The sequence below is a fragment of the Leishmania braziliensis genome, chromosome 35 (genome assembly GCF_000002845.2).
Source record: "Leishmania braziliensis MHOM/BR/75/M2904 complete genome, chromosome 35".
NCBI lineage: Eukaryota > Euglenozoa > Kinetoplastea > Trypanosomatida > Trypanosomatidae > Leishmania > Leishmania braziliensis.
Window position 1 is genome coordinate 60,115 of NC_009326.2, and position 13,161 is coordinate 73,275.

Here is a 13,161-nt window from a genome sequence, read left to right on the forward strand (position 1 = left end):
ATTTGTGCATGAGTTTAACATATCAGCTCAACACACTGATGTTTTTTTCCTCAACTTTCCCCTTTCTGTTGGCTCTCACATTTTTTTCTCGAGTCTCATCCGTACTAAATGAAATAACATTGCTTTCCGATGGCACATCTAACTGGCTGTATTGACAACAAAAGCAATAACACAGCAAAACACACTTATGAACAAAACTGAATAAGCTTCTTCCGGATTCAGGCGCTGTTGTTTTCAGCTTGCTACTGCTCGCTATTGAGCGACAAGTTGTTCACCATCTCTAGACTTCGATTGTGCTCAGTTATGCATTATACTGGTGCAGTAATCATTTTTTTCTTCAGCATAACGCATGTTTCTCAGTCGTCAGCGCACGTATAGAAATAAGAATTGTACATATCGCAACAACAAGAAAATCTCTAGACGCAGAAAAAGGAGCGGTCAAGGATTGTGCTTTTTGATCTGCATTCCTTGATCTGGAAAATTAAATAGAGTATTTGATTTGCAATCTCTTTTGTGAGGTGTTGCTCGTGTGATGTCATCCGCACTTCAAGATGCGAGGTCATCCTCGGCGGATGATGCTTCTGCAATGTGGAATCAAATTCAACGCATGCCTTTTCAGCAGCTGCAGGAAACAAACGATTTTATATACATCAAGAAAGTCATGTCGCTTGTTGCGCGCTATATCTTTCTGGAATCAGATCCGAAAATGCTGGATCCCAGGTGCACGATCGGTATTGCAAAGCTGCTCAAGATCGTATCGGCTAAGTGTCTCATCGAATTTGAACAGCTCAACAAGAGAGCAGAGGAAACGGCGACTGAGATGACGAACCTGCGAAGTGCTTTTAAAGCGCAGCTTTCCTCAAAAGAAGAGGAAATCAAAAAGCTCAACGATCTTCTGCGTAAGACTGGGGTAGAAGAAGCGTCTCAAAATGCGGCTGCTGGGCTGTCGAATTCAGGGGGACTAGCTGACTTGAAAACAGAGAATGAGGAGCTTTCTCTGCAGTTACGAAGCCTGACGCGGCAGAATGAGGAACTGAAGTTGGCGCTTGCATCGCGCAGCGATGACAAGGTTCACATTACGGAAAGTTATGACAAGGTGCAACTAGAGTACCGCCACCTTGCAGCAAGGTACAAGCGTCTAGCCGATCGCTCTGCAAAAACAGAAGATATGTTGGAAGAGCTGCGTCGGAAAGAGCGAAGCACGAAGCAAAGCACGAATGAAGAGCTTGATCGACTGCGGCAGAAAGTTCAGTTTCTACAGCAGGAAAACTACACCCTCGTGCAATCACGTGATCGAGCAGAGGAGCTGCGTGAAAAGCGGGAAGCAGAAGCGCTTCACGACATGACGGAGCTGAGGAGGCTGACGAAGGACCTCCTCAACGAAGAGCGCACAAAAAATCAATCTCTACGAGACGAGCTTGCTATCCTCAAGCAGAAATCTGATGCGCATGCGAATCAGCTGATACACCAGCAGGAGGTTTACTTAAACGAGAAGGAGGAGGAGATTACACTACTCCGACGACAGCTGGAAAAGGCGACCAGTCAGCAAAAGTCTCGCTTTCACCGTGACTCGTCTACCTTTGTAGACTGTTCGTCATCACACTCGTCAGCAACTAACGCTGATGATGAAAAGGTTCCTGTGATCTCCACAGAAAAGCAACGTAGGCTAGAGCTCGAGAAGGACAATTTGCATGCTGAGGTGGAACAGCTGGAACTGCGTATTGACGCCCTCGATGAAGAAAACCGCCGACTGACACGTCTCGTCAAGAACTACGAAAGCGGTAACGAGGGGTTGTATCGGCTGAGGCAGGACTTGGCAGACCACACGCGAAGTGTGGAGGTTCTTCAGAGCGAAAACGCGCAGCTGCGGGAACGGTTAAACTGTATGGAAGACTCCGTTACGTTCAATGCCGCGCTCCGAGAGCTGTGCAAGCGGGTCGGGGTGACAGAGGAGGAGATCAACAGTTTGCGCCCTCAGAACGCAGCCGCGTACAGCGAGATGGATACCTTGAAGGAGGAGTTGAGTCTGCTAAAGGAGGAGGTAGAGTGGTTGGAGCGGGAGCGACGCCACTGGATGAATAAGGTGAGGCTGCAGCCCCTCATGGACACAAAGCTGCGCTTCGAGCTGGGCCTCACCTCCGAGCAGCTCAAGCAGCTAGACAAGTTGGTGGACCAGATGAAAGCCGGGGCCGTTATCGCCGAGGGCAACGATGAGAGCTACAAGGACAAGTACTTCAAGGAGCTACAGGCGCGACGTCGTGATGCCGAGCAGTTCAACGCATTCGTGAAGGATCGTATAAATGATGCACTGAAGAACGCTTTTGTGGACGTCAGCGCCCCTGATACCGCCGCTGCAGTGTCGGCCCTGCGCGAGCATATCGACGTTATCACCTCCTCGTCCGCTGCCGAGGCTGGCGCGCAGGCTCAGGAAAAGATTGAGCGGCTGACTCGGCGGCTGGAAGAGCTTGAGCAGTCCGAGAATGTGCGAGCGGAAGAAGTTGCGCGTCTGAGGGAGCAGGTGGTGGCCGGCACGACCGAGAAGGAGGTGATTTGTCGTGAGCGTGATCAGTACCGCGAGGCCATTTTTAGCGCTGCCGGGTTAAGCGTCAGCCAGGCCGAAGTCTCAGACGACGTAGGTGCGCGGATGCCCGGCGACTTGGGCGAGAGCAGCGCAGGGGCCTTGTCTAACACAAAGTGGCTGACTGTAGCGAATACACTACGCGAGCAGCTCCGCGTGAAGGATACACTTATCGATTCTCTTAGTAAAGAGCTCGCACTGGCGAGGGAGAAGTTTGAGACGAGGCGGTCTGCTGACGCGGAGCAACGCCGAAATATGGAGTTCGAGAAGAAAACAGATACCTCCTTGCAGGATCAGATCAAAGCGCTGACGGAATTGAACGAGGAACTCACCGAGAGGTGTGGCGCGTTGACGAAAATAAACAAGGATCTCCAAGACACTCTTGAACGACTTGACCGTGGTACGACGAAGGAGCTGCTGCTCAAAGTAGTTCTGCTGCGTCGCCGCGAGGCCACTTTACTCCAGCGGCTGCGTCGAGCCCTCACTACACAGGAGGAGTCGAGTGCAGCCGTCAGGCGAGTGGAATCTCAGGTGAAGAATACGCTAGAGCGGCTGCGCGAGGTACTCGAGGGCGGTAGCACCACCGCGAACGCGGTGCTCCCTCGCTCGTCTGTTGGGTGCAGCATGGAGGGTGAGATGCTCAACTTTCTCGACTGCGCCGTGAAGCACGTGCTTCAAGGCAGAATGTTCCGAGAAGACAGCCGCTTTCTCCTCCATCTCAAGCAGGTTCATCAGGCTATGGAGGCGAACGAGGAGCTCTTGGAGCTGCGCCTCGATGTGAAACAGCTTCGACACGAGCTGGCCGACAAACAGGCGGAAATGGATGCGCTGTCTGCTGAAGTGGCAGGACTTCGTGCGGCGTCGACTGCCGCCGAGGACGCAAGAGTGAACCAGGGCCCTGAATACAGGGCTGCGGCACTGTCAAAAAGCGAGGCTGAGGCGGCTACGTACAAGCAGAAGTACACTCTGGCAACAAAGAGACTTGAGGCTCGCGACAAGGAGGTGGCCCAGCTAGAAAAAGATATCGACTGTGCACGCCTGGAGGTCATTGAGGTGCGAGAGCACATCCGGAACGTCCTTAATGAGAGCGCTGACTCGCAGGTGACGTCTAGTATGTCGCCGCCGCGCGCGAAAGTGAGCGCAGCGGAGATGGCTCGGTCGGAGAACGAAATTGCCAGGCTGAAGACTGTCAGTTTAGGACTTCTGCACCACACCATGGATCTGCAGTCACAGTCGAAGTCATTGGAAATCGAGCTAGAGGCCAAGCAGCAAGAGATCGCGCTATTGAAAAGTTCCGCAGATTCGCAGGTGGTGACCAGCTTTGTGAGCGCTGCGATTCGTGAACACGCCGCACTACGCCGGCAAAGTGAGCTGGCCCTCATTCAGGCGAAGCGACTCAAAATGCAGCTGGCTGCAACGGAAGCGAACTACCATGTTGTTGCAAATGAGGCGACGGTGTACAAGACAGGGGCGTATCGTCTGTACCGCAAGTACGTGGAGCAGGTGGTGTCCGTTGTGGATTACCTGCGTTGCATGCAGCGCACCAGCAAAGGCTCTCTCTCGCCGCACCAGGCGGAGATCATGGATCGGCGCCTTCGCAAAACCGTCTCGGACCTCGACGAGTGCTTCGGTCGGAACAAGATGCTAGCGATACAGCTCTCTGACGCGCAGAACACCGTCACCACGCTCGAACATCAGCTCTCTCTATTGCATATGGAGAACGGCCCCGCCAAGCGGGATGCGTTAGACGTGAAGCTACAGGAGGCACGCAGCAGAGTACGCGAGCACGACCGCCTCATGACGGAGTTCCAGGAGGAGAGGCAGTTCCTGCAGGCGAAGCTGAAGCGCTCCGAGGTGACCAATAAAGATCTCAACGACGAGGTGGCGCGGCTTGAGTTCGGGTGCATGACGGCGTCTTCTCTTGATGCAGAGCTGCTAGCTACACTTTTGCAGCTTAAGGAGAGTGTCTTTGACAAAGCGGTGGCACCATCTCTGGCCATCGAGTCCGCTCTCACCACCGCGTCAAAGAAGTTGTCTGCGGGCAGCGCGGACGACGATGACCTCGCCATTCGCGAATACAAAAACGCGGTCCTGCGGCAAGCAGAGGTAACACAACAGTGCGACACGCTGAAAAGGCAGATGCTTGATGTGGACGCCGAGCGTCGCCGAAGTGAACACGTGGCTGCACAGCTAAGGGAGGAGGTGCAGCAGGCGAACGAGCGAGCTGCGCTCGCACAGCAGCAGCTTGAAGAAGAGCGACAAAAGGCGATGCAACGCGAAGCACGACTTCTACAGGCGCATGAGACACAGTTGGAGGTGGCTCGCCGGGCCACAGAACACAATGTTCAGTGCTTGCAAGAGATGGTCCAGAAGAAAGAGCAGCTGATCTCCTCACTACAGGAGCAGCTTTCTGCCGAGCGCAGGAAGTGCGTTGAGTATGGGCTTGGCGAAGCGGTGCGAATGGAGCGACTGCACGAGCACATGTTCCGCGAGAACACTGCTATGGTGGAGCGCTTCAAGAGCGCTATTGAGACTGTCGGGGACTCTGTGCGACATGCAGGTGAGAGCACAGCCCTGCATCTCATGCCGAGCACCTGTAGCGGCGTGCAGGAGCAGCTGCAGGCCCTTACGACGGAAACCATCCGCCTCCGTCAAGAGTTGAAGGAGGCCCGCGCGACGAGCATTGTTCTAGAGTCGCAGCTGGAGCAGCAGGTGCAGCAGCAGCTGTCAACTCGCGCCTCGCACGCTGGGGCCCCGCCAACAGGTGCACCGGCAACGCCAGTCCACAATACTGATGCTCTCATGGGCATCATACGCAATCAAACGGCAATGGTGGAGAGCCTGCGACAGCGGGAGATGCAGCTGACATCAGAGCTGCAACGTGAGAAGGAGCAGCGGGTCTCTATGGAGCGGCAACTCGTCGATGTCCAGACCCAACATGCGGAGCAGGGCGGCATGCTGCAGCTGTTATCACAAGTGACGTCTGCCGGTGGTGTTTCTGATGCACCGCTGGTCGGAGAGTTGCGCGCGCAGAACGCAGCTCTTGATCAGGAGCTGCGCATGATGCGGCAAGCGTTGGAGGAGGAGCGGGCTCACGCAAGGCGCTTCCAGGTGGATGCCTCAGAGTGGAAGATGCACCTCGATGTACTGCAGGCTGAGGTTTCAGCGCAGCAGGTAGAGGCAGAGCGCGCGCAGCACTTGGCAACGCTTAACGAAGAATTGCGAGTAGATCTCAACACTGTGAAAGAGCAGAACGACAAGTTGATGGTGGCCGCCACGATTCTCAAGCAGAAGCTGATGGACGAGGCGCACCGCAGCGGTGAGTCTGCCCGACAATATCAGCAAGAAATTGCACTGGCGCAGCGCATGGGCACCATTCAACAAGAGTCGGTGAGCCATATGAAGGTGCTTGACCACCGTATTCGCACCATCCAGAAAGAGCTTAACGAGCGAGTGGAAAAGGAGAAGACAATGCTGGAAAAGAACACGGAGTCGCAGAAGCTCGTGTACCAGCTACACCAGCAGCTGCGTGCCAAGGATCGCGAGTTGGCTTTTCTGCAGGAGCAGCTGCGGCATCGCAAGAGTGCACCGCCAGTACTCTCGCAGCAACGCTCCAGCGCGGTTGCCTCAGGTGTGCAAAGTCGAGGCACCCAGGTTGTTGCAGCCAGAGAAGAGCCGTTGCCGCAGTGCGGGAAAGAGAACATGATTGCAGGACCAAAGACTGCTACTGGTGCGCCAACGGTGGCAGAGTCGCTGCCGCCGCCCTCTTCCACCAGCAACGCACCTGCCTCTGAAGTCGTACCCAAACGTTCTATTCTGACACCCATCTCAGCACACGATGCGCTGCTACAGCCTCAGATTGCTGGCATCGTTCAAAGAGAGATACAAAAGCAGCAGCGCGACAATCTCGCCGAAATCTCAACACTGCGGTCTCGTGCCCATCGTCTCGAGAAAGATGCCAGCGATGCGGGGGAGCAGCTAAAGGGCGAGCGAGAGGTGTCACGGCAGCTACGCATACAGCTACGCCAGCTCCGCGAAGAGCTGGATCGAAAGGATGCAGAACACGCAGCGCAGCTGACATCCATGTACCATCAACGCATGCGCGCTGAAGCCCAACAGAGCAAACACTCTACCGCAACGGAAACAGTGATGGCTTCACCAGCATCTGCCTCCCTAGTGGAGAACAAGCCGGCTAACTTACACTACACAGAGCGGGCACTACGGGAACAAGTATCGACCCTCGAGTCGAGGGTTCATCGATATGAGCAGGAACTTAACGAAATCAAAGGAGCTCGCGCGGTGGCGGCCACTTCTGTCGACCCTGCGCATCTCTCTTCCCCTGCAGACGTGCGGGCACACATAGAGCAAGTGCGGCGCCTGGAAGGCGTCATCGACGGTCTGCGGCGGCGCCTCGAGGTGGAAGTTCCGGCCAGAGAGAGAGAGTTGCAATGGCGCTTGGAGCAGGCAGGCAATGTACAGCACCACATGACGTCTGACATCGCCTCTCTTCGCGGCATCCCGGTGAGCGAGGTGGAGTCTATCTATGCTACTACCGTCACGGCAGATCAGAAGACAACGGACGAGCTGAAAATGGAGTTGCTGCGAAAGAGCAACGAGCTTCTTGACCTCCGTTTCACTGTAGAGACCATGGAACTGCAGCTCAGCCGTGTCCAGCGCCACCTCAGCGATGTTCTCGCCGTGGACGCTGCAGCTGCGCAACAACGATCAGCGACTATCACTGAAACCGCAGGCGTTGAGGCACTTACCAATGTGATCGAGAACCTCAAGCTAGTAATTGCAAAGCTGAAGAGCGAGAACGCTGAGCTCAGTTCGACGCAAGCGCAGTCTGCCCGCTACGCGCGCCAATCACGAGAACTGCGTGAGCTGCAGAAGCGGGAGCGGTGTTTGAAGACTCAACTCGAAGATCTGTCCCGGCAACTGGTGAGCATGCGTGCTTCCTCCAGAGGCGATGGTGGCTCTTCTGTGTCGAATGCGGAACTACATCGTCGCCTCGCGACTGAGAAGGCCGCAGTGGAGCAGTACGAGATGGAGCTCAGCAGCCTCCGTCTTCGACTTTCCAATGCCGATCGCCGGGTTGTCCGTCCACTGGATCCGACTAGCGGCACAGCACAGGCGACGATAGTCACCCCCGCAGCTCACCCCACCGTGCCTCCGCCATTGCCGAAGTCTCGCTTTTCTCACCATCAACAGCGTCGTGGTGGTGGTGTTAGCTCGTTAGCTGAGCAGCCGCAGCGTCGCTTGAGTTCCACTCGATTGAGCGAAGCCGATTCCGCGACTACTGTCCCCAGCGCATCTCTGCAGCTCAGCCATCGTGACAAACAGTAATCAGGGTGCGTTATCGTGGCTGCAAAGTGAAGTGCGTTCGCCCATGCAAAATAGAAGTTGGGGCGCATAAAAGAACAGGCAAGCACAGACACCTGCTGTTCGCGTACTATACATACAAACGCTGTAGACAAGACTGTGGTACAGCACCACAAACCAGCACACGGCCTTCTTCCCTGCACACACACGTCCACCATGGGTCGTCTGATGGGTGGTTCGTTTTGCTTTCCTTTGTTACCTCTCTGCTTCAATGCATCAGCTTCACGTTGTGTGCATGTCTTTCTGGCTGGAATCGCATAAAGACCCTGCACGTGTTAAGCTTTTGCGATTACTTGGCAGCAAATCAGGTTCACATGACATGCGACTTGATATGAAGAGTCCCTATGACACTACTCTCAACTCAGTTGGAGCCGTTGTAGTGCAGAGGAGTTGAGGAGCCTGGAGGCATGATCAGATCATACTGTGTATGTTTTTACTCGGCACACCATGCAGGGATCCGTTGAGCAGCGTACCATTGAATCCTGTGTGATCGCGCACACTTGCGGTGCTGATGCTTCACCCACCTCACTTTTTCATCTCTCCGCCCTCTCCTTCCCTGCCCTTCTTTTTACCGCTGTATTCACCGAGGCAAGTGTGCGAGCGTGTGCCAGTGTGTCTGTGTGCGCGTCTTCGTGTGCGCTAGGGCAGTACTGCGACAGTTGCTGTGCTCCTCGTGCTTCTCATCGTGGTACTTGGTATTGATTTGGACTTCCAGACAATCTCACAAGCGTCTACACAGCCAACTACAACCCCCCTCTCTTCCAGAGTACCCACAATTTCTCTGCTACGATTGCGTTCTCCTGTTGCTGTATTCCTATTCTCATTCCCTGCCGTGCTGTGGAACCTCTAGCGCCAACTCCTTCAGCTAGCAGATCAAGCTTTGGCGTCACCAATGAGCGCTCTATTCGACTTTGAGACGGTCTTGTACGTGCTGCTTCTGATTGTGTGCACTGCTACGTACCTTCGGCAGTTTAGACCCACACTCTACCACCGTGATAGCCTTGAGCTCTACAAGAAATTCCTCTACAAATGCAGTGTGGTGGGCGATCGCCTCTCTCCATGGGTCTCCATCTGCTGCCTCATCTTGGCCTTCCGCATCGTTTTTGTGTATTGAGAGGTGAGAAAAAGTAACGAATCATGTGATTAAGAAAGCAAGGACAGGAGCAAAAACAAAAACAGTGCAATGGCACACCAGTGTGTGAGGGAGACATGTCTGTCGGTCGCTCCCAGTACCCCGTCGGGCATGTTGGCCGGGTCAGCGCTCGCATCTCTGGTGCACCACATCCACCGTCTGTCGTCCACTTTAAACCTCTCTTTGCATACATGGAAAAGATCATGACTGGCTTTATCTGTCGGAGCTCTCTTTCCCAAAAGCCTCCTCAGTTGCAACACCTTGCATGCTTTCACCTGCACCTGCCTCGTGTTTCTCTTACTCTCACCTGTAGTCCCGCTACCCCAAACTTTTGACTCCATTCGCCTAGCTGGTGGAAAGGCCTTGCGGTGTTATTCTTCGCACATGCACGAAGACATATTGACACAGAAGCAGCGGAGGTATTGTCGACATCTCTTCTCGGTGCTTTAGCTCTCACACACGTTTTCAGCGCGTTCATCTTGCTGGATCACTCTCCTCAATCCCCCCCCCCCCAAAAAAAAAAAATAACAACAAGTTCGTACCCCCCATACCGCCAGGGAGATCACTGTCAAGCACCACATTCCACTCCCAAAAAAAAAAAGAACAAGAAACGACACACACTTCCACTTCTACGCTGCGCTTGCCATTTTGGATATCGTTTCCCGCGGCACACTTTCTGCTGAGACGCTAACTCCCTTCCTCACCGCATACTGCGCTCCGTGGGATTTCTCTTAACTCTAGTTACCCCCCCCCCCCCCTCTCACCACAGCAGCGTCACTGATCATTTGGTGAGAACCGAAGGTGCGCCGAAGCCAAAACGTGTGACCCTTCCTTTTTACCTGAGTAGTTCTACTTGTAGCGAGCTTTCTCCTTGCTTCGTTCTCTGTCTGTGCGCGTGTTTTAGCGTAGCGGAAGTATCTCTGGGTTGTCTGACACACTTCTTTCTTTTCTGTTTCGCGGTTTGTGTGGCGGACAGCATGTTCTATTCACGATATCTGCTAGGTGCATTCTGTAGCACCACGCGTCTCCTCACCATCAGCGATGAGTACATCCCTCGCGCCTTTCCGGTGAAGTCGACAACCGGCCTCGCTGGTGTGGCTGTGGAGCCACTGTGGAAGCCGAAGCTGCTTGCTGCAGCCTCGGAGCTGCAAGCGTTCCTCCACACATCCGACATCCCACCAGAATCCACGTACTACAATGTGACAATGACGTTAGTGAAGCGCATCAACTACGGCATCAAGGAATGCCAGGATGACTGGTGTACGTTAGAGAAGAAGTTCTTCTGGGGCTGGCCAGTAGAGTACATCTTACAGGTGACGTGGCGCGAGCTGGAGACGGCGCAGAAGTGGAACGAGTGGCGCTTTTGGGAGCTGGACCCCGAGCAAGTGAAGCGCGTGGCCCGCGAGGATCAGGGCATAGGCAAGGAGGGCTTAGGATACAACACTCCTTGGGAGCAAGTTGTGCGCGAGGACTTTGACAAGCGAAAGAAGGCCCTCACACAGGAGGAGATGGCGGAGCTCAAGCGCATGGACACGGAGCGGATGGCGCGCGAGACGGCTGCGTACAAGGAGCGCAAGGACCGTATCCGTGACGACTTGGAGAAGGCGCGCGGCGAGATGCTCAAAAAGTTCCTGAACAAGCGGTACGCTGTAGACAAGGATCTGATGCGGATGCAGCCAGGTAAGAGCTACTCTGGCAAGAGCGCCGAGGACGTTATTCAAGAACTGCGCACCTCTGTGAAGCAGACTCCTCCCCCTGCCCAGAAGTAAGTAGTCGCTTCTAGCTCGAAGTGCGGCGGCGCTGCACGAAGAGTGCAAGAGAGGCTGTGGTTGAGTGCAGGGTGATCGTGTATGAGAATGGCCGCAGCATACCCTGCGGCCACCTCGTCGACATTACTCGTAGGAAAGTGTGGTGTATGAGTGCTGTCGTGACAGCGTCTGCATTTTGTGCGCAGGCGTCGCACGTTCATCTCTTTTGGAGGTGTATCGGTGTGCTGGTGTTTCCTTCATCTCCGCTTCTTCGTGTTTTGGACTGTTCATGTGTTTCCCCTCAGCCACGTATTCTACAGTACCAGCCGCTGAAACCTCCATTCCGAAGGTGAGTACGAATCTCTCTGTCATATCAAACCTTGCACCTCTGCTTCGGTGCTCGGAAGAGGTGCAGGCACGAGCACACCCTTGCTTCCCTCTCTAGGTACCACTTTGAGGTGTACAGAGGAAGGTAATCCGACTGTTTCAACCGCCGTCGCTGCCACTGCCTCGCTAAAGACCTCTTCCGATGCCACCGATGTCGTGGAAAAGTAGGGTAGGGAAGGGATCTGTACCCTCTACAGTGTACAGGAAAGCAAGGGAGCCTGGCTGTCAGCCTTTTTCGCTTTGTGGATGTCTTTGATGCCCATCGCTCTTTTCTCTCTCTGCGTATCTTCACATTTTGATCGACTTCCCTTCGCTCTCTCTGGAGACACGCGAACACGTAAAGGGCCAACAGCACTACAGGCAGCACACCTTTTTTTGAGTTTATCTCGCGCACTTCTAGATAAAGTACCACTCCCTACTTTTTTGCTCGCATCGCAGACGTGCCGTACAGCTAAGTACTCAGAGCTTCACAACAGACGCGCCTTAACGACCCTGCAAACGCCTCACCACCATTCGTCAGAAAACACCGCGCAAGAAGCCTCATTTTTTTCTTGTGTTGCCAGCAAGCACACGTACCTTCGTTTTATTTTCTCTACTACAGAAGATGTCCTTCTCGATTCACACGAGGGCATTTGTTCCGTCGCCGGCGGCCTACTCACCGTCTGGAGTGAAGGAAAAGACTACTGAGGCCGCTCACGCAAAGGACTGCGTGTGTATCGCTTTCTATGAGAACGGCAAGTGCCCGTATGATTCTCAGTGCGAACACGCACACCACTTTTCAGAACTGAGTATAGAGACTCAAACGAGACTACTCCAATGCGTATCAGTGAGCTCCATACCGCCGCACTTCTTTGACGCGTCTCAGCCACACGATAAGATGCTGACTACCCTGGATGCCGCGTTACCGAAGACAGTGATGGCAGCGTACGACCGTTATAGTATCATTCAGAGAGGCGAGGCGGAGCGCACTGTCTCCATGCGTCGCTGCCCCCCGGGAAAGGATTGTCAGCTGGTGGTGTCTCACATTGTATCACAGCCACCGACGCTTGACGCCGCTGCCCTTTCCAGTCGAACTTCTAGCAGCGCCGAGAGTCTCCACGTAGGTGGTGCGTACCTGCCTAAGGGTTTGTCGTCTCCCACGACTGACGCTTTCGCTGCTGCTGTTGCCTCCACCTCTGCGGACGCTGCCACCTTTAAGATGCATCTGCCGGTGCAGTGCCGCTACCCGCATCGCTCGATTCCTGGCACCTACTATGATGTGCTGGCGCTTTCTCGTGACGCCTCACAGGATAGCATCATCGCCAAGTATCGCGCCTGGCAGAAAGACGGCTTCAAGCGCATGCGTCAAGTGGATCCTGTTGGGGCGGAGGTGGTAGACTGCATGATCGTGGAGGCGCGCAATGTGCTGGGCAATCCCATATTGCGTGCCTCCTACGATCAGCAGCTGCCTTCTGCACCACTGAAGCAACTGTGGACAACTGTCTCGTGCGGCGCCGGCTTGGCGAGTACGAGCACGACTCCGAGCAAGCACCACACTCAAGGGCAGTCCTCCACATCCGAAACACACTACAAACTTGAGGAGTCGTACAAACGACTCGGGCACAGCAGCAGCAACTCTAGCGCCTACCACACTGACCATGCGGCGCCTGTGATGACTATCTCAAGCTTGCGTAATGGAGAGAGCATTTGGTAGCGGCGCTTCCTCTTCCATGGTGGAACTGCACAGGCGACAGAGGGTGAGGTATGCGTGCGGTGGGCGTCTGTGTCGTCGAACAGAGCGGGGTGCGAGGGCGCCATTCCCCGAACAGAGCACTCAGTTCCTTGCCATGTGAGCCGTCGCATGATCGGTTGTGTGGGATCAGTGCTTATCCCACTTTCGGCACCTCTTGCCTCGGTCTTGCTGCGTTTTTATTTTGTTTGTTCAGCCTACGTCT

General features: G+C 54.6%; 4 protein-coding genes across 4 annotated transcripts; all 4 read left to right on the forward strand.

Annotated features, from left to right (window-relative positions):
• Positions 1-586: 586 nt before the first annotated feature.
• Positions 587-7,924, forward strand: LBRM_34_0240 (conserved hypothetical protein; the record flags this gene model as incomplete). Its single annotated transcript, XM_001568089.1, has 1 exon — positions 587-7,924. One exon carries the CDS (start codon positions 587-589, stop codon positions 7,922-7,924), a length of 7,338 nt encoding a protein of 2,445 aa, XP_001568139.1.
• Positions 7,925-8,852: 928 nt separating this feature from the next.
• LBRM_34_0250 (conserved hypothetical protein) lies at positions 8,853-9,074 on the forward strand (the record flags this gene model as incomplete). The annotated part of the gene is made up of 1 exon (XM_001568090.1): positions 8,853-9,074. The coding sequence occupies one exon, from the start codon at positions 8,853-8,855 to the stop codon at positions 9,072-9,074; it is 222 nt and encodes a 73-aa protein (XP_001568140.1).
• Positions 9,075-10,069: 995 nt separating this feature from the next.
• Positions 10,070-10,861, forward strand: LBRM_34_0260 (conserved hypothetical protein; the record flags this gene model as incomplete). The annotated part of the gene is made up of 1 exon (XM_001568091.1): positions 10,070-10,861. One exon carries the CDS (start codon positions 10,070-10,072, stop codon positions 10,859-10,861), a length of 792 nt encoding a protein of 263 aa, XP_001568141.1.
• A 970-nt stretch (positions 10,862-11,831) lies between these two features.
• On the forward strand, positions 11,832-12,920 carry LBRM_34_0270 (conserved hypothetical protein; the record flags this gene model as incomplete). Its single annotated transcript, XM_001568092.1, has 1 exon — positions 11,832-12,920. One exon carries the CDS (start codon positions 11,832-11,834, stop codon positions 12,918-12,920), a length of 1,089 nt encoding a protein of 362 aa, XP_001568142.1.
• Between the last annotated feature and the right edge of the window lie 241 nt (positions 12,921-13,161).